Raw genomic sequence first — 20,513 nt, 5'->3', positions numbered from 1 at the left:
CAGTTATTTTTGTACATAATTATACATATTTAAGTTCAGCTTTCATGATAGAGATTGCATTACTGTACTTGTATTAGGTGAATTGAAATACTATTTCTTTTGTATTTTACAGTGCAAATATTTGTAATCAAAAATAAATATAAAGTAAGCACTGTACACTTTGTATTCTGTGTTGCAATTGAAATCAATATATTAGAAAATGTAGAAAACATCCAAAACTATTTAAACAAATGGTATCCTATTGTTTAACAGCGCGATTAATCGTGTGATAAATTGCGATTAATTTTCTTGCACAATTAATCGCGATTAATGTTTTTAATTGCTTAACAGCCCTAATTAGTTTGGTAATTTATTTCAAAATACCTGTCAGCAAGTATATCTGTAACAATACAGACACACACACATAAATTCCCCCCAGGAGTAGAGAGTTAAAGAAACCCCTATGACAACCCAGTTCCTGTTTCTCTGCCCGCTTCCCCTCTCTTCCCCTGCTCCCCCCCACCCCCAAGCCCAGCCGGGGTGGCCAGACACCCACAGCCCAGCCACAGGGCCCCCCAGCCCAGATTTCCCTCCCTCAGCCCAGCCACGGCACCCCCAGCCCCGACACCCACCTCCCTCCCTCCAAGCGCAGGGATCCAGAGGGAGAAACCATGTGATGCTTAGTCCTAGGCTTGCATGGCATTTCCTGTGCTCCACCCTCTCCTTCCCTCAGGGCATGCTGGGAACTGCAGCTGCCAGGAACCCTCTAGCTCCCTCCCCCTGCCCCCAGCAGTGTCTTCTATGTGGGAGCCAGCAGTACTGCAGCCCATTTCTGTGGGGGAAAGGAAATTCTGTGCACACGTGCACACACAATGTTAATTTCTGCAAAATTCTACTTTGTGCAGAATGCCCCCAGGAGGAATACAGGAGGACAGCCTATCACTACGGTCAGTTACTCAGTTAGCTTAGGTGGCAGAGGTCTCTGTGATGGATCAGAAGGTTCTACCCCGCTGATGAACCATGGGGTATCAGTTTGATAATGGGATTTTTTGGTTGTTTGTTTTATATTTTCAGTTTCTTCAAAAGAACATTATTAAACTTGCAAAAGCCAAGCACTCACAAGTGAGGAAATGCCAGAATTAGGATTGCTCATGCAACCCTAATTCAGCCCTCTTGTTCATATGCATTGTTAGACTTCAGTTACATGATCACATACTGTTTTTTCACCAGGAACTCTGCCTCATTCCATCAGTGTGCCAGATGCACCTGCTTTGGAAATGAATCGGAATTGTGTAGTAAAGAAGGCTGTTGTCTGTAGGACCCCTGCTTCATTTGTTGTGGAAACTGAAAAGTGTATAGTGCATGAGTTAGGGGGTTGCAGGAATAGAAAGGATAGTTTCATTATTAGGACAGTTGAATGCTGCCCTGGAGATTTGGATTCTATCCCTGCCTCTGCCCCACAGATCCTGTGTGATGATGAGCAAATCCATTAAACCAAACTTTTCAGAGATGCTCCCTAATTATGTGTTCCTCATTTTCTGACTTGAGGCCCTAGACCCTGATTTGCAGATGTGCACTGACTGCATTATGAAGTCAATGGGAGCTGTATTAAAATATTTCAAGTGCTATAAAATGCAAAATATGGCAAAAAATCAGGTCCTAAGCATCTCATATTGGCACCTGAAATTAATGGATTTTTTTGGACTTTATGCCCCATCTGTAAAATGGGGATAATACCTCATCTCTCAGGAATTTTGTGAAGATAAATTAATGTTTGTGAAGATCTTGAATACTATATATATCCAAGACTTAATTAAACTGTATATATGAGTACTTCAGAAAAGCTATAAGGAAATTACTTTAATTACTTTAAGGAAATATACTTTAATTGTATTTTGTGTAAGAGTTGAATAGTATGCTGTAAATAAGGTCTAGAGCCACACACTGAACAATGGGGACAAAATCCTGTGGACTGAATGAAGCCGAGGTCCTGCAGGAAAATCAGTATGTGATCATGTTATTAAAGGCTGTGTAATAATGCATACATAAAAAGGGTGGAGGTGGGGGAATTAGGGTTGCACAGGCAACCTTAATTCTGGCATTTGGTAGGGCTGTCCAGAAAACAGTTCCATTTCATGAAATAATTAAATGTTTCAAAATGTGTTCCTTCTGCATTAGAATGCATTCAGAGTAATCTGGGATGGAACAGCCTTTTCTCAATTCGGAGCAGAGGACTTGAACCTGGACCCTAACCACCAGGCTGAAGAGTGTCTCTCTCTTTGTTTCTCTCATATTTTGAGTGGAGTCCATTCTGGACTGAGAGATCTTCCTGTGAAACATTTTAGTTTTAACAAGACAATATTTTTGATGATTTTTTTTTTTTAACCAGCTCTAGTGCTTCACTTTGCAACCTTAATTTTTTTTAATGTAGAATATATTGACACTAAGGAGCTTAGATTTATGTAAAGCATATTTTATAACCTGTAACTTTTATTTAAAGCGTTAGAGGTTAGGAATATGTTAAAGGTTGACGACTGACCTAGCCAACAACTGACTTGGGAGCATAACTCTAATTTAAGGCTTTAATGCCCCTTTTGGGTAGCTGTAGAAATGGCCTAGTTTTCTTTTTCGTGTAAGCTGTTTGTAAAACATGCTTGCATGGTATTCAAAAGCTGTGTACTTTAATCCACCTACCTCTTCTAACTTTTAAGGGCAATAATGAACAACCTGTTCAGACCAGTAAAATAGGGCTGGGTAGAAGAGAGTATCAGAGCTTACAGCATCGCCATCACTCGCAGCGTTCTAAATGTCGTCCACCTAAGGGCATGTATCTGACCCAGGAAGATGTGGTAGCAGTTTCCTGTAGCCCCAATGCAGCCAACACAATTCTTAGACAGCTGGACATGGAGTTAATCTCATTGAAGCGCCAGGTACTTTGGGTCATCTGTCTTGTTTTGTTTTGCTGTGAATTCCTGAGACTGTGTGTATTTTTCTAATCAAGTGGTTCTCAACCTATTTACCATTGTGGGCTGCATACGCAGCTCTCTGTGTTATGTGGGCCACATCCACACTAATCTATACACACACTATCAGTCTGGCCCTGAGGATGTCACATGGGCCACAGCTATGTGCTGAATGGGCCACAGGTTGAGAACCATTGTCCTAATCCCTCTCTTTATGGGGTTTCTGAAATCATGGGTCTTTTGCTTCAACACAAGTGTCTTGTTAAATTGATTGTTCCTAGACTTGTTAATTCTACACTGATAACAGGTTGGAAGTTAGAAAATAGCCTCTCCTGTTTTAATGCTACCCTTGCCCACTATTGAGGATATAATTTTGTGGGACTACCTCTTTCTAAAAACACATGTACATTTAATTCTTGTAAAGGGGTAATCCTCCCAACAGCTTCTTAATTTCTATGTTGAAGGGAAATAGAATTTTTTGTATTTTAACATCTTATCTGATTTTAAACTGAATAAAATCTAATAGGGGTGGAAGTGATCTGTTTATTTATCATGTATTATAACTTTTTTAATGTGTGTATAGGATGGGGGAAACATTGGAAAAATCATGGATCCAGATGTATTTCTGTTTAAAATGCTGGAAGTGTGCAGCTCTTTCTTTGCCTAGACTGAGTGCAACAGAGTTTTTCTCTATACTCAATGCCTTCCCACGCATTCAAGCCTTTGCATGCTGTCAAACCAGCCTTGCAAATCCATTTTCTCATATATGCGTTCATCTGTGCATTGCGTCAGCACATTTTAATTTGTTAATAGTAATGTGCAAGTGTGAGTTAAAGTACACCTTTGTAAACAAAAATTAATCTCTAATTTAAATGTGTCAAAATAAATCCAAAATGAACTATATCAGGAAATCATAACCTGAAGCCAGCAAAACCAGTAAAAAGAAGTCTGCAACAAGAAAGTAACAAGAAATATCTCATCACTTTTTAGAGTTCTGTTGGGGAAGGAGAGAACCTAGCCTTCTGAGAAACAATTTACGTATAGAATTTCTCTCACTCAGTAAAAATGTAAGAGTGGCAAATGAAAAGATGTTTATAGTATCCTGAAATATTCCTTATTCTATACAGGTGTGGAATTTTTTGAAAATTAGCTTTTATCTTCCTCCTGGTTTGTCATAATCCTGGTGGACTGATTTTTAACCAGCCCTTTCAAAGAACCCTGTCTGAGTCATGTCTCTCTCATTCACTCTCCAGGGTAAAATATGATTTGTCTGTGAAGCAGCAGTTAAAAGTAGAGAAGCATTAAACCATAATGTTTACTTCTGTAATTTAAGAGGCATACTTGTGGGAATCCTAGTGGAGATGTTTGTACAAAGTGATCAACTTTGTTTGTGGAGCTGATAAACTTTTTTTTTTTTTTTTTAAACCAAGGTTCAAAATGCTAAGCAAGTAAACAGTGCACTGAAACAAAAAATGGAAGGTGGGATTGAAGAATTCAAACCTCCTGAGGTAAATTAATATAATGTGCTAGAATGTGTGGCATTGCACTTGGATTGGTGGGAAGATACATTATTGTATAGTTTGAGTCGTTTGCTGCTGCACAGTGTGTGTGTTTCAGCAACAGTTTAACTGGAACACTGAAATTCAGAGGGAACCAAAATAGTTACCATTGCATGGAGGAAGTTGGCAAAATATGCCTTTCCTCAATCTTTTAAATGGGAGGTGAGAGGGTAGAGGGACAACAGAGGCAGCAAGGTTAGCATGATTATACATAAAGCTAGGGAGCTGGATCATGTGCCATTACAAACCAGCTTTTCTGGTGAAACTGTCGGCTAATTAGTTGCTACTTTCACCAACATGTCACAAGCATTGGGGTGGGGTTTTTTTTTGTTTGTTTTTTTTCAATTACTGAAGCTACTCTTTTAATGGTGAGTGTATTGCTTGAAAAATGCAAAATAATTTAGAAATTATGTTCTAATAATGCAATTTAATTTTAAACAGTAAACTAGCTAAATGTTTTTACCTTCATGAAAATGATTATTACTCTGTGACAACTGAGTCTTTGATTGCACCTTACTGCAAACAGGGAAAACTATCAAAGAAATTCAGGCATTAAAATATGTGCTTTTATGACTTTCAGATATTTTACAATGGGTTTGGAATGTGCTTTAATAACCCTAGTGTGCAATTTCTCTAATTTTAATAGTTGAATCAGAAAATCAATGCCCGTTGGACTACAGAAGAGCAGCTTCTTGCAGTACAAGGTATGTCACAGAAAAGTAGTAATGACCGATAACTATTAAAAATCTTAAGTGACCTGCAGATTTCTTAAAAATTGGGCCTGTGCCCTTTTTCTGCTTTATGTATAAAGAACACCTGAGAAGATGCTTTGTTTTCCCTTTTTATTTTTATTTTTTAAAGGTAGCTGGGGAGTGAGGTTGCTCATTCCCCCCCCCCCCTTAGAAATGTTGGGAATGTAGAGTCTCTGGCTTTGTTGGAAGACTAATGGAACGCATATGATGTTGTTGTTGTAAACTCTTCCTTTAATTGGAGGGGTGTGAGTGGTATATGCTAAACATTGAGTAGATTCAGAGTTTAGTCATTGAAATTAAATGGGTGTTAATTTTTTTTTTAAGCCTACTGGTGTTCTAAGCAGTCTGACTAAAAATCCTTTCTCTTAATATATAAATTACACATCACAAGACACTAATTCTTCTTCCTGGTCTTCTAGCCTAAACAGACGTGAAATAAAGTAGGAAACAAGTAGGGAAAAAATATATTTCAGGCTGCCTTTATACATCCAAAAAGAAGCAAAAAGGCAGAAGCCCAATTTCTTTCGTTTGCAGGTCACCTTTAACTAGGCATGAAGAGACAAGACACAGTCTTCCCATCCAACATCCTGCTGTGAAAGTTTGAGGCTGGAGACAGATGCTGTACTAACACATTTTCTTAGTGGCTAGCAGTGCACTTTACCAACAGGATATTGGGTACAGTTAACATGCAGTAATCTCTTACCTAAGCATGAAAACTCTCAGATTATTGTCTTGTTAAACCATTGCACTGCACAGTCCAGAAAAAGCATTCAGATGGAAATATAAACATAAAAATGAAACTCAGTGTATTAACTTCAAAGTGTGATAAGTTGCATCTCTTGTATTTTCTGATACTATACATCAGCTCAATATTACTTCAGTGAAGTAATCGAGCTAGTTCTGTACGTCAGTGGTTCTCAAACTTTTTTTTTTTTTTTCACGGACCACTTGAAAATTGCTGAGGGTCTCAGCAGACCACTTAATGATCTTTCCAAATGTTGTTTGTACCATTGGCTAACTACTGTAAAGCATTTTGGATAAAAGTTCTATATTAAAAAAACCCTTAATTGTTTTTTTGTTCTACAAATAAAAGCATGCAATTCATATTTCAATATCAGTAGTTTTACCTTTCTAATGCGATGGATGTGCCCTCTCTCCCCTGCTGTGGCAGTTCCTGGGCTGGGAAGGATGGGGATCTCCCCGGCTGCGGCAGCCACCGAGCTGGGGCTGGGAAGGAGGACGGTCTCTCCCTCTCTTCCCCACCGCGGCAGTCCCCGAACTGGGGCTGGGAAGGAAGGGGGGTGTCTCCCCAGCAGCCGCAGCCCTGGAGCTGGGGAAAGTCACCTCTTTCTCTGTCCCTGCATGTCCCAATTTCCCCCCCACCCCCTCTTCTTACCCCACTGCCCCTTCCCACGTACCCCGTATTCCCCCCAGGGCCACCACCTTACCTTACATTTGCATCTTCTCCAGGGTCCAGGCACCTAATTAGTGGAGCCACACCTGCACGGCTCCATTAATTAGGTGGGTGGCCCATCATTTTTTCCTGTGCGGCCACCCAGGCGCGCACCTTAGAGGGAACTATCCACAGACCACCTGAATGGAAGTGGTCTGCGGACCACAGTTTGAGAACCTCTGCTGTACATTGTTTACCTGCTTTAAAATAATGCTTAGACTAATTAGTATAACTTGCCCCATGTTCTGTTAGACTATCATAATATATAAGTTACTGACCATTCAGTATTCGACAACTTTTAGTATGCTGACTCTGCTTCGAAAGTTAGGGTTCTTTCAAAAGTTGAATGGTCTTTACTGGTTGCGTATAAAAGAAATAAACTGTTTTCGTGCTTGCTTTCTACTGCCGAATTGGTTATTTTGAATAAGTCCTCGTATTTTTTGGTGAACATGGTTTTGAAATGGCTAAGGAAAAACATAGCTTTGTTCATGCTCAGTCATTTTTCATACCATGTGGTCTGCAAAAACTTAAATCAAACTACTGTTTGCAAGTACAGAACCCATTACATTTGATGGAGCATGATGGGGGCATGACACTAACTTGAAGAATTGTATTGTCGTGACACTAACTTTCTGAAATCAAGTTGCTGCAAGTACATAAAGTACGAGAACTATTCCATGCTTAGGAAATATGACCCAAATAAGATCACTGCAAACTATCTTTCTGAATGTTTCACTCTGTATACTGCAATGGCCCTCAAACTGTGGGGCACGCCCCCTTAGGCGCCAAGGAACGTTCGCCGGGGGGGCATGTGGCAGGGCCCAGGCCAGCTCTCATGGGGGACTGGGAGGGAGCACCACCCAGCCCTCTACCCCCAGCTCCGCCGTCAGCCCAAGCTCTGCTGCTGAGCCAACTGTACAGTAATGGAGGGGGAATGTGGACAGATTTCATTACTGGTCGGGGGGACATGATGGGAAAAGATAAAGCATCACTGGCATATTGGCTCTGGGACTAAAGGTGGAATTCTGTGCAAGAGCAGAATTCATGTCCCCTACAGATTTTACTCTTTCCCTGCAGAATAATTGATTAACAGGCCGTCTGGTTTGGGCATCGGGAGCAGCCAGGGAAGATGTAAATCACCACCTCAGGGGTTGGGACTGGGTGTGCGTACAAGACTCTGTCCCTCTCATTTGCTATCACGATGTGCCTGGAGCCAGAAAGGGGCAGGCCTGGCAACACCTGGCCAATAGCTTCTACCATGCGCCAAACTCCAGCTGCTAGTCCTGTGGGGGAACAAGACTTATTCTTCCCCTGCATCAGCTGCTCCTGGCGCTGGATCCAACCCAGCCCTGCTCCCTGCCCCCATTGCTCCCCAGATGCGGGAGAAGAGGTCACTGTACAGCGAGCTGCTCCCCCATCCACCCAACCCCCATGCATCTAGACCAGTGGTTCCCCTGGGAGTTCACGAAATGTTACAGGGGCTTCTTAGGGAATTTTTTCCCCCAATGGTGGACAGAGCTGTCCATAGGGACCCCGGGCAGTGCGGGGCCATCAGCCCTTGGGGACTTCCAAGAGCTAAGCAGATCAAAGCAAGCATATCTATCACACTGAGGCGATTTAAACTTCAAGACTCCTTATACGAAATAGAAAGGGAGGTGGATATTTTTTGCTGTTTTTAAAATTAAATAGGCTGCTTGTGGTGTTCTTAAATTATCATGAAGAACAAGTTTAAGCTTTGTTTGTTTGCCTGGACTGCTCAAGACCTGAATGCTTGTGTAGGAGGAACTCTTTGGCTTCTTAAATACCTGAGTTGGCTTCATGCTGTTTCACATCTGATACTCCTTGATGAAACATAGGAGCCAGAGGTGCCAGTACGGAGGGGCAATGAGGGTCATATGCTGCCCCCGTGTCGGCACGACCACCCTCCGCGGGTCCCTTCCCTTTTTTCCCGGCTGCCCCTGTGGGCCCCCCCCCTTCCGGAGGTGCCCCTGTACCCCTTTTTTCTACTGGCACCTCTGATAGGAGCCTTGTCTTGTAACAGGCTTAATCAAAACTGATACAAGCTACAAAAGTGAGATCTTGGAAGAGTGTTGCTGTTTTCATAATGTAATAAAAATACTGTAATGATAACTAATAATAAATAGTGTGTAATAATCATGTCTTAAAAACACATTTTATATTTCCAAGATCACTGCTTTTATAATTTATGCTGAGGTAAGGGAGAAAATCCCTGGAAATAATCATTTTTAAGGTGGGGTTCACAAGACTTGACATTTTAGTGAAAGGGGTTCGCGGGTTGTTGAAGTTTGGGAACCACTGATCTAGACCCTTCACCCACCCTGCCAAGCCCCATCCCACTGAGCTGCACACGGACTCCCAGACCCCCTGAACTCAGATTCCCCTGCTGAGTCGCATTCCCCCTGCACCTTGACTTTCCAACGAGCCCCTGTGCATCCAGATTCCCCCCACACCCAGACCTCCCACCAAACTGCCCACACCCAAATTGCCCCACACAGAGCCCACTCACCCCACACCTGGATCCCTCCACGCTTGGATCCTGCTGGGCTGAGCCTGCTTGCCCCACACCTGGATCAGGTGGCAGGGCTGGGCTTGCATGCGAGACTCTGTCCCTCTCACTTGCTGCTGGCATGAAAGGGCAGGGTTCCAGAGTGTTTCTGGGTCAGGCATTGCCCTTGCACTGTGTCAGGATCAGGTGCAGCCTCACTGCCGACTCCATATCCCAGAGGGGGCGGGGGCCTGCAGAGTGATCCCCCACCTCTGTGCAGCCAGTGGCCTGTGCTTCCCGCTGCCATGCTGGAGCCTCCACTCCCATTGCCCTTCTAATCTATTGTCTGCAACAATTTCAGTTCTAGTCCAATGACTGTACAGTGATATGCTGAGTACTACTTAGCCATGCCATGCACTAAGGCCCCAAACTGGCAAAGCATTAGTTTTAATGGGGATACTCAGGTGCTGAACTCTTAAGTTCTGTGCCAGATCATGGCTTAACTTCACTCCTAAGGATGTGCTGCCTTTTAGGGTATGTCTACACAGCAAAGAAAAGCACACAGCTGGCCTATGCCAGCCAACTTGGGCTTGGGCTGCAGGGCTGTTTCATTGCCATGTAGACTTCCGGTCTGGGACTAGAGCTTCTACTTTTTGAGCTTTATTTATTTATTTCTACTTTATTGAGCTAAGACTAGGCAAGTTATCAAGCTTAATCAGTCTCCTGGGCGGAGAGGAGGAAAGCTTTAGGAAATAACTTACGGTAGTGTTTGAAACTTGATTTTGTAATGATGAGTAGTCTGTGCACCAGTTTGCAGTTATATGACCTAGAAAGCTGATAGTATACATTTATCTTGAAAGGAACTTTGTCAGTATGTTAGGTTTTCTGTGTCTCCCAATGAAGATTTAAGAGTGCTGTACTGAAGTCTTGTATAAATCAATCTCAGTAACACTATTGGATACTTACTAGTATGCTAAAAGGAATCCAAAAGGAACCCGAACCTCAGTGGTCAAATGAGAGAAATGCATTTCATTTTGTTATCCTTTTGTTCACTTACCAATTTGCAGAATTCATTAAGTAAGTCACAATGGGTCTTCTAATCATCCGTGTGAGTTAAGAGCTCATTTGTACTAGAAGCACTATGTCTGACGAACATGCTCTATGCCGACAGGAGATAGTTCTCCCATTGGCATAATAAATCCACCTCTGCAAGAGGCGGTAGCTATGTTGGCAGGAGAATCTCTCCCACTGATCTAGCGCTGTCCACACTGGCACTTAGGTAGGTATAATTTACGTTGCTCAGGAGGGTGGTGTATTCACCCCCCTGAGCGATGAAATTCTACTGAAGTAAGTGGTAGTGTGGACCTGGCCTTCTATTATGACAGGCAAAAGACTGAGTACTGGAGGGAGCATACTTTGAAAAGGTGTAGCTATATCGCTTGTCTTTCTCTCTCATCCCCTGCCATTGTCAGTGCACAGAGCACAGTGTCTTGCCCAGACTTACCCTCTTTAGAGACCCTACTGCTCCCTCTTGCACACTCTGTCTCCCTGCAGCCAGTTTGGTTTTTTTTCCCCCCTGCAGATCTCTACGGGGGGAGCAGGAGCTTACTAGTACATACGTGCAGAACCAGCCATAATTTTATTTGGCCCTTAATGGTTAAAATGGAAGCTTCAACTTAGTTTCAGCTGTAGTTGAACTATTTATTGGCACTGAATTTTCTCTTGTACATTCACTGCAGATGAACAAGACACTGCATATTAGAAGCCCTTTTTCAAAAAGAAAAGTAGAAAGAGCAAAGTCATGTCATTTTTTATCAAGTTACTAGGAGCGTACATTTCAGATTTTCTAATTTGAAATAAATAACTCTCCTTCTGTATCCTTTACCTTTCTTAAATGAGGTATTACATTTGGCATATAACTTTCTGCTATTGGGGGAGAAAATGCATGTCCTTTAAGTATTATAATGGATTCTGAATGGGTAAAGTCATCAGCAATTTTCCACATTACATAAGTCAAATCTTATTTTGCTCATGACATATGAAAGGTTCCCTAGCAGAAAGCAAAAATCATATAACTGTCTCCAGTTTATGGATTACTGTAGAGTAATTTTTATCCCAGGCTATAAAATGCAAGCAGGCCTTGTCTCTGGAGTCTGAAAGGTACAAAACTCTTGGACTCTTTGATCAAAAACGTCGTTTTTAGTATAGTAGCTAAAAGCAAAGCTTCAGAGTGCAGGAGAACATGAGGATTTTTCCCTTGAGAACAGGAAAGAGGAGAAACTTCAAGGGTTCTCATTAATGTATTTAAAGGGGAGAGACTCAAATATCTTTGTTTTTAAGAAAATGAAAACTGAATTGAGGGAGAACTGGTAAACTTCAATATTTCACTTTGAGACAACCTGATTCAGGTATTTAAAATACATGTATTTGGTTTATTTGATCTACCATTCCTTAAATAACTGACATATCAAAATTTCAGATGGAATTTTTCAGTGCTAGTACATTGTGTTGGGAGAGAGAAGCATACAGAGCCAGCCTTATTGTGTTTGAGTGGGCAAGTACATTTTTTCCACAAAATCGGGTATAACTAACTTTTTTTTGACCTACTAGTGCCAAAAGCGGTCTTAAGATTTTGGGGAGGACCAGAAATAAGTTGAGGCACTCCCAAATCAAACTGACTGATATTAAAATGAATAGAAGGGAGAAGAATTGGACTGTTCCAATTCTCCTGCATTGGGAGCCTAGGGTCTCAGCTGCTTTTGCTGAGAGCTCTTTTGCCAACACTACTTTTTTTTTTTTTTTTTTTTTTTTTTTAAGGGCAGTTGTCCCAAATAAGCCCAGTGAATATCTGCCAATTTGTCCTATATTCAGAGGGCTGTTCCCCCATTTCATAAATAGCTAAATGACAGGCTGTTAGCCTGTTCCTCTTAGGGCACAAAGGAAGTGTCAGAGCCAGGATTAGAATTCTAATGTCCTGGCTCTGCCTTGGGCTGAGTCAGTAGACTCATGCTATTGAAAATTCTGCTGCTCCTTTCAGTCAGATGCCACATGGGTTTTTGGAAAAGGAGCTAGCTTAGCATGCAGCTAGCTGGGGGAAGCCTACAAAGAAGACCTGTAACCATCAGTTGAAGCTCACAGAGTACTGTTCTCTCCCCCTCCAAAAATATCAAATGGTCTATTTCACACATCAGAGACCAGCCGTGTGTGGCTGTAGGGAGGGCCCTATCAATTACCAGGATCTTTAGAAAAATCAGTGACAAACCCTTACCCTAGTGAATAATTTATACTTTCAAGGCTATCTTTGCAAGGAAGAGTCATTGTGGCTTTTGGGAATCTTTTTGATTTGTTTGGTTTTTATTTATTTATTTATTTTAAACGGAAGCTATAGTCTACCTTCTAATGGAGAGGTTCTTAAAATTAAAGTGAGCCCTTAGCTGTAGGCCCCAAAGGCCATATTTGTATACATACTTCACAAATAGCTGTGCTTGACCGGTCCTTCACAGGTGTATTATTTACTTTGCCTTTCAGGTGTACGCAAATATGGTAAAGATTTTCAAGCTATTGCAGATGTAATTGGCAACAAGACTGTTGGCCAAGTGAAGAACTTCTTTGTAAACTACAGGCGTCGGTTTAACTTAGAGGAGGTGTTGCAGGAATGGGAAGCTGAACAAGGAACCCTGGCTTCTAATGGTGATGCTTCTACTTTAGGGGAGGACACAAAAAATACTTCTAATGTGCCATCAGGAAAGAGCACTGATGAAGAAGATGAGGTGTGTTTTGTGTATCACGTATTAGTAAGCATGAGTTGAGGAATAGCATTTAATTCAGTGAAATATAATGTAAGGTTAATCTGATTGTGATACACTAGTGTACTTGAAGGCCTGATCTTGATCTGATAAGCTTCATTGGGAACAGGACTGGGCCTCTAATAGTGAATTTCTTATGACTGTATTTACTGTTAATGAAAATTTTAAAAAAAGGAAGATACCTGATTCTAGAAAAGAGAACTGTATTGTTTCATCAATATTCTATTTTTTCGTTGCACTATTCAGCAATTTAGAGATTAAAATGCTTGGTAACTTTTGTTTTTTTCAATGTCAAAAAAAGCTTGTGCTTTCTAGATAGTGGACACTGGCAACCCAAACTGCATTTTGTTCTGGACAGTATGGCTCTTTTTACATTCCATTTTGTCTTTGTGTAGGGACAAGCCACGCAGATCACTCAGGGTTTAGGCCCTTCGCCTCCTGCACAGGCATCTGCTCCAGCAACCCCGGTAGCAACTTTGAACCAGCCTCCTCCGTTACTTCGTCCAACACTTCCGGCTGCTCCTGCTCTCCATCGTCAGCCTCCACCACTTCAGCAACAGGCTCGATTTATTCAGCCAAGACCAACCCTAAACCAGCCCCCACCACCACTTATCCGCCCAGCTAATTCTATGCCTCCTCGTCTAAATCCAAGGCCGGTATTATCCACAGTCAGTGGCCAACAGCCACCCTCACTTATTGGAATTCAGACAGAATCACAGTCCACTCTGCACTAAAGAAGTGAAATAGGTCAGAACTATCATAACTCCTTCGATAAAATTTTATCAGTGTCCACTTTTCTCAAATAATGAAGGGGAGAAAAGAGCAAGCCTTCCAAGGTATTGTGAAGCAGTTTTACACAGAGAAGCAAGCTAATAATCTTAGCAGTGGAACCACAGGAACGACCATCTATAGAAAAGAATCTTCTGTGCAGAAGACTTGTACAGCAAAACAATGCCTACAGTTCAGCCCTCATCCATACAAATAACTGTTGAAGGAAGCTAATCTCTTTAGCAAATAAATGTTCTGTGCACCAAGATTTTGTTTAACTGATTTTTTTACTCTATTTATTTTATTAAAGTTCTTTATATTGAAACATCTTAGTACAGGGATGCAAAGAGTCTGGCAGATTTAGGAACTGTGACAACTCCTTAACTGACAGTAGAAATAAATGTGAGGGATTATTTTTATGTTTTCCTATGTTAGGAGTGTAAGAATCAATAGTTAGCCTGCAGTTCAGATATACAATAGAAGTATTTCATGCACTTTTAAACTATAGACTTTTTTTATAGCTTTCTCAAAACAGACTTTACTTTCTTTAAAATACTTTCTCATTAAATACTCCTTTTGAAAGAGTAATCTGAAGATCTGCTCAGCTGTTGTACCAAAAGTGTTAAATCTAGCAATGTGTTCGAATCTTATAAACCCTCTGATACCAGGCTTCTGATTTCCTAGTGCAAAATTGTAGGAAGTGGATGTGCCAGCAACTTCCAGGTCCAAGGAGATGATGAAAAACACCAGTAATGACCACTATTTTAATGTGGCTACTCCACTTATTACACTTACAGTTGCAGTACAGTGGTTTTTAATCCCTTTGTAAATGGTCATATCTAGAGTTACATACTCTGTATTATTGCTCTTTACCTAAAGCTTTAACTAAAATACTGGTAATGCCAATTAGCAGGGAGTGTGTCCTCAAATGTTATGACGGTGGGACTATGTGAAACAACTTAATTTCAGAGAAGGCTAAATGGTTATCTCAGATTTCCCTTCCCCCATCTGGGTTGTTTTTTTTGTTTTGTTTTGTTTTAGTTGTATTAAATCAAATACAAAACAATTAAATAGTAATGCAGGTCTGCATTTGGTGTTTATTGATCCTTCTAAATTTTTTTTGGTTAGGAGTTGGGGGACTTCACTGGAGAAACTAAATTATCTGAAATTATAATTTGTGTCTTCAGTGACAAAAAGGTAAAATGTGAAATTGTAAGTTTGTCAGTTCTCCTAAAAAAAACTTAGGCCAGAAACTTGGGTAAGGAAGCGTTTTTAAAGTTACTGTTATCAAATTGTTTGGGAACCAGTGTGGACTGGGTCAAGCTATGGAAAAGTGTTTGCTTTTAAAACACTGTGTCCTGCACCCATATTGACCACCACACTGTTCTAGAAGCTCTTTTAGCTGGAACAGTGTTTGAATATTTTAAGTGTAATTTCATAACTCTCTGTTCTAGGCCTAATATAGACTGGCCTTAAAAATAAACTGGATCTTCAGTTTGAATTTGGAATTTACAATCCTCAGTCTCCTACAGATTCAGTGGTTCTGATGTTTTACGGTTTAACAGTTTTGCTGAAATCTTGTATCTGTGCAAAGGGAAGTTCTTGTAGAAGCCTTTTACCTACTACATTTGTAACTTTAATATTAAAATCAGACGTGTAGCCTTAATTATGGTTACAATGTCAACCCTACATAAAAACACATTTCAGAAATGGTAAATTTAGGAGACTTTGTTTTTTGAAACATCTGTCTCTGCTAATGTTCTTAGCTCTAAGTACAGAAGTCCCTTTTGGGGGTTTTCTTTCACACCAAAATTAGATTCCCAGCCACTACATGGACATTAGATAGTGGCTGTTCCAGAAAGAAAAGCAGCATTATAAAACCATGAAGAGTTCTTCGTGATCATTGGAACTTTTGTTTTGGGGGTCAAAAGGGTCCCTCAGACAACTACATGAAGTCTGGCTGACCTCCAGACTTTCAGGCTGACAAGAACCCTGTCTTGTGCATTTTGACATAACTGTTTAAATAAATATCTAATTTTAATTGTTACCTAAGTAGAATGCATCTTTCAGTATTTTTTTAAGTATTGATATCAAGTCTCCCTGGTGTGTGTACTGTACCTTTGCTAATTTTTGTCTTGTCTATTGTCAATAGAATTTCAGTATGCAAAATGTTGGGTGTTGCAGTACAGTTGGACACCACTGACTGCTATCAACTGTTCAGTACATTGTAATTCAATTTAATCCTGTTTAAATATTCTGTAACTGGGCAAAGGTGCTGTATTTGGGGGGCAAGGGTGTAGTGTACTTTAGTTTACGTACACTGTGGCACACAGGAGGGAAACCTTAGCAGTTGTAGTACTAAAAACATGTACATAGCAAGATGTCCTTTTTATTGTGTGCTTTGCAGAATATGTGCATACAGTTTGCACGTCTTGTTTTGGGGGTGGGAGTTTGTTTTTTAAACAGTGTTTTTGCCTGGAAGAGTGATATGCTTGCTGCTTAATCAAAGGATTAAAGTTTTAAAGGAATCTGTGTCTTCTATTTTTATGTACCTTGTAATGGTCTGAAATTTTAGGGCCCTTATACTGTGATTATCTTCTAAATTCACTTATATTTTTTTAATAATTAGAAATAAAATTATACAATGGTGTTAATTTCAGTGGAGATTTTGTTTTTGCCATACCACTAATCTCCTGGTTTTGTCTTTTTATAACTAGTTCAGGAAATGAACTCAACTAATTTTCAGGTTGTCTTAATTTTGTTACTTTTAAGAAATATAAAATGATTGCACACCTTTTATTAAGTTTGGCAGAGAAAGTGTATCCTACATTGTTCAGAAACAATATAACTTTACAGCTCTTCTTTTGTATTGTTTATTTTCAGTTAATAAAGAAATCTAAACAGCGACTACTCAAAATGAATGGGAAAATTAAAAGTGCAAGGTCTGATCTGGACAAAGTGTTTCTAGGTTCAATAATCTGATGCACAGAAATGGAATAGGAGGCACACAAAGTTCCAGTCTTAGTTGTTCAGCTTTAAATGACATTGATTATGAATTGGAACATTACCTTTTGGTACTATAAAAAGTGTCCATAGCACTTCTAAGACAGTTCCTACTTGGAAGAATTTACAGTCCATATAAAGTAAAACATGGAACAACTGTTACATTATGGGGGAGGCTAGATGGACACAGTGACATTGCAACTGTAAGAGGGACTCTGGGGAAAAAAGTGTGGCTTGCGTATAAAGGTGACTAGTATGGGCTTGTGTGTCTTGCTTGCAAAGGAGAGGAAGCAGCTTGAAAGAAGGTGTGAAGCTCAGAGAAAGAAATGAAGGGAGTAATAAGAGGAATAGGTTGTGCTTGTGATAAGGGAAAGGCAGGGATCTTCAGAATGTGTTAAACTGGAAAACCAATGAAGGGATTTGAGGGATTGCTCTGAAATCTTAAAAAAAAAAAAAATGAATAAAGAGCAAATAGCCCTTTAAAATAAATCACTAGTGTGCAAAATGAGCATTTTATTATTTTAATGTAAAAATTGGGTAACTTTAAGTGTAGTTAAACTACAAATTCTTATTCTGAAACTGAAAATTGGTAAGAGTAAGAGCTGAATCTCTGGTTTGTAAAAGTAGTTACAGGATGTTATGATAAAGACACTTGTCTTCAGAGAGCAGGACAGTAAGTGAAGGGTAATGGACAAACAAGTTCAATATAATTATGGTCCTGCTAAAATTATTTATAGACTGGTATAAATTAATATGAATCTTTGATTTTTTTAAATGGAGAGAAGAATGGGAAGCTAGGTTTAAGTGCTTTACAAGGAATACTATTAAAGGGATATTGAAGTGCATGGAAGTTACTTGCACAGCTCTTAGGACACTATCAGAGTTGATGATGACTCTAAAATTGAACCTGCCTTTTAAAAAAAATATTTTCTCCTGTTGTGTTTTTTACTAAATGTTCCTTAAATTAAGCTTTTCATGGCAATAAGCAATATCTTCATAAATGATCTGGAGGATGGTGTGGATTGCACCCTCAGCAAGTTTGCAGATCACACTAAACTGGGAGGAGAGGTAGATACGCTGGAGGGTAGGGATAGGATACAGAGGGACCTAGACAAATCAGAGGATTGGGCCAAAAGAAATCTGATGAGGTTCAACAAGGACAAGTGCAGAGTCCTGCACTTAGGACAGAAGAATCCAATGCTCCGCTACAGACTAGGGACCGAATGGCTTGGCAGCAGTTCTGCAGAAAAGGATCTAGGGGTTACAGTGGATGAGAAGCCGGATATGAGTCAACAGTGTGCCCTTGTTGCCAAGAAGGCCAATGGCATTTTGGGATGTATACATAAGGGCATTGCCAGCAGATCGAGGGACGTGATCGTTCCCCTCTATTCGACACTGGTGAGGCCTCATCTGGAGTACTATATCCAGTTTTGGGCCCCACACTACAAGAAGGATGTGGAAAAATTGAAGAGAGTCCAGCGGAGGGCAACAAAAATTATTAGGGGACTGGAACACATGAGTTATGAGGAGAGGCGGAGGGAACTGGGATTATTTAGTCTGCAGAAGAGAAGAATGAGGCGGGATTTGATAGTTGCTTTCAACTACCTGAAAGGGGGTTCCAGAGAGGATGGTTCTAGACTATTCTCAGTGGTAGAAGAGGACAGGACAAGGATGGTCTCAAGTTGCAGTGGGGGAGGTTTAGGTTGGATATTAGGAAAAACTTTCACTAGGAGGGTGGTGAAACACTGGAATGCGTTACCTAGGGTGGTGGTGGAATCCCCTTCCTTAGAAGTTTTTAAGGTCAGGCTTGACAAAGCCCTGGCTGGGATGATTAATTGGGGATCAGTCCTGCTTTGAGCAGGGGGTTGGACTAGATGACCTCCTGAGGTCCCTTCCACCCCTGATATTCTATGATTCTATGGAAGCGCTTTGAAGAGCTTGCTTCCTCAGTACCATTCTCCACCAGCAAGGATGCTTAACTTCAGATTGCTAAAGTCACTTTCAATGTTTTGCATGCCTGAGAACTACTATGAGATTCAGGACAATAATTAATTTTGCTACTTCCTTTAGCAGGTAACTTGCTTTAGCCTTTGCAGGGGAATCAGCTTGGTCTGATGGCGCTTTTCCATTGCTATGTACTATTATCCTGTTGTCTTTCATTCAAATCTGCCAAAGTGTTTCACAAATCTTAAAACTATGTCTATATGTATGCTGGGTGCACTTCAGCACTGAAAAGCAGCCACTTCTGGAAGAGAAGTGAACGTTCTCTAAACAGCACATAACAAAAGTAGACTAGTAGTGGATTTAATTTAATTAGGAAATGTGTGGTGGTGTCATTTCTGCATTGTACTATTTATGAAGACATACCACTGACTGACTTCTGAAATGTACAATTTTTTTTTTAAGTGGGTGGGTGTCTGGCTCTGTCTATAAAATCATAGGCGCTACATGGTACCAGTGTTTAGCATTACTGTTTGTTGTGTTCCATGTAGCCAGTTGCATTTTGGAAATGGGTAATATTTTCTATTTATTTCATAAGACTATTTGAAATTTTGGCCTGGTGGCTTCAGTGACTTAACAGGTGTGTAATTTTTACACGGGCCTAGTCCCCTGAGACTACCGTGAATAAAGTTACAATCATATTTAAGCTTTTGCAGAAATGGGGCCTTAATTAGGCCCCACTCATGCACTTGCATAATTGAAGACACTTGCCCGTTGTTTCTCGCTCTGCCCGGCGATGTACAGCATGAGCTGTTGCTGCTCGTAGCCCGGCTCTTAGCCGCGCCCGCAGCTGCGGCGTGGGGTGATGCCGGAGACTCAGCGCGCAGAGAGCTGCCGGGGGCTTGGCTTTTCCCTGCACCCTCCAGCGGCTGTGGGGCTGCACCCGTCCGTGCAGGGACAACGCTGCCAGCGCCTCCGGCGGACGAGGCTAGAGACGAGCCACAGCTCGCGGAGGGGTAGGGAACAAAGCCACAATGAGCCGTAGCCACGAGGTTGCTTAGTAAATGATGGCCGGACCCTGCAAACCCCACCCCGCTGGTGGCCCGCCCCTCTCTGGGAGAGCTGAGCCGAGCCCCGCTGTGCCCCTCTCTCTCCCCACCCCCGAGGCAGCAGGGCGCGCAGTTGCCGTGAAATCGAAAGCAGCGAGTCGCAGCCAGCGCTTCCCATCGCCGCGCCCGAGCCTCGCCGCGCCCTGTGCTGCCTCCCTGCGGACGGGGCCGGGCTCGGGCTCGGGCTGCCGAGCCAGCCCGGCTGGCGGGAAAGTTTGCCGAGCCGGACCCGGCTGCTGCCGGTGAGTAGCGCGCCAGCTGGCCCAGGCGGGCGGGGGTGGGAGGGGCAGCAGCCCCGCAGCTCGGCCCCTGCGACCCGGGGCACGCTGAGAACAAAGCCCGGCCGCACTGACAGCTCCGCCCCGCGTGCGAGGCGAGCCCTGTCTCCGCGGGGCCGGGGCGCCAGCTGCAGAGGCGGCGGGCTGGGCTGGGCTGGGCTGGGCTGGGCTGGCTGCCAGGGGCCGCCTCCGTGCCGCTCGCTCTCGCGCGGGGCTTGGGCCGAGGCGTTATGGGTCTTTGTGTCTGGCTCCGCAGCCCGGTCTTTGCAGCCCGCAGGGGGAGGCAGGCGCGGCGCAGCGCACCGGCGCCGGGAAATGCAAAAGTTCAGCTTCTCGTAGCAACGCTCCCGCGCCCGCCTGCTGCGGGGTGTGCGCCCTGCGGGGGAGGCCCGGCCG

At 42.1% G+C, this 20,513-nt stretch overlaps 2 protein-coding genes across 13 annotated transcripts in view; both read left to right on the top strand.

The window, feature by feature from the left end:
• Window positions 1–16,440, top strand: part of RCOR3 (REST corepressor 3) — a 35,189-nt gene extending 18,749 nt beyond the window's left edge. For 7 of the 9 annotated variants that reach the window (XM_073338964.2, XM_073338973.2, XM_073338967.2 and 4 more), the window contains 5 exons: window positions 2,691–2,909; window positions 4,373–4,450; window positions 5,148–5,205; window positions 12,741–12,982; window positions 13,414–16,440. In XM_073338964.2, coding sequence (XP_073195065.1) covers window positions 2,691–2,909; window positions 4,373–4,450; window positions 5,148–5,205; window positions 12,741–12,982; window positions 13,414–13,752 — 936 coding nt within the window. In that variant the 3' untranslated portion in view covers window positions 13,753–16,440. The remainder of the gene's footprint in view (window positions 1–2,690; window positions 2,910–4,372; window positions 4,451–5,147; window positions 5,206–12,740; window positions 12,983–13,413) is intronic. The other 2 variants (XM_073338970.2, XM_073338972.2) reach the window with 2 other exon arrangements.
• Window positions 16,441–19,884: 3,444 nt separating this feature from the next.
• Window positions 19,885–20,513, top strand: part of TRAF5 (TNF receptor associated factor 5) — a 38,947-nt gene continuing 38,318 nt past the window's right edge. For all 4 annotated transcript variants that reach the window (XM_073338954.2, XM_073338951.2, XM_073338950.2 and 1 more), the window contains exon 1: window positions 19,885–20,081. The gene's annotated coding sequence lies outside the window, so the exon portion shown is untranslated. The remainder of the gene's footprint in view (window positions 20,082–20,513) is intronic.

The sequence above is a fragment of the Lepidochelys kempii genome, chromosome 3 (assembly GCF_965140285.1).
Source record: "Lepidochelys kempii isolate rLepKem1 chromosome 3, rLepKem1.hap1, whole genome shotgun sequence".
Classification (NCBI taxonomy): Eukaryota; Metazoa; Chordata; order Testudines; family Cheloniidae; genus Lepidochelys; species Lepidochelys kempii.
This window is presented reverse-complemented; position numbering and strand designations above follow the sequence as displayed.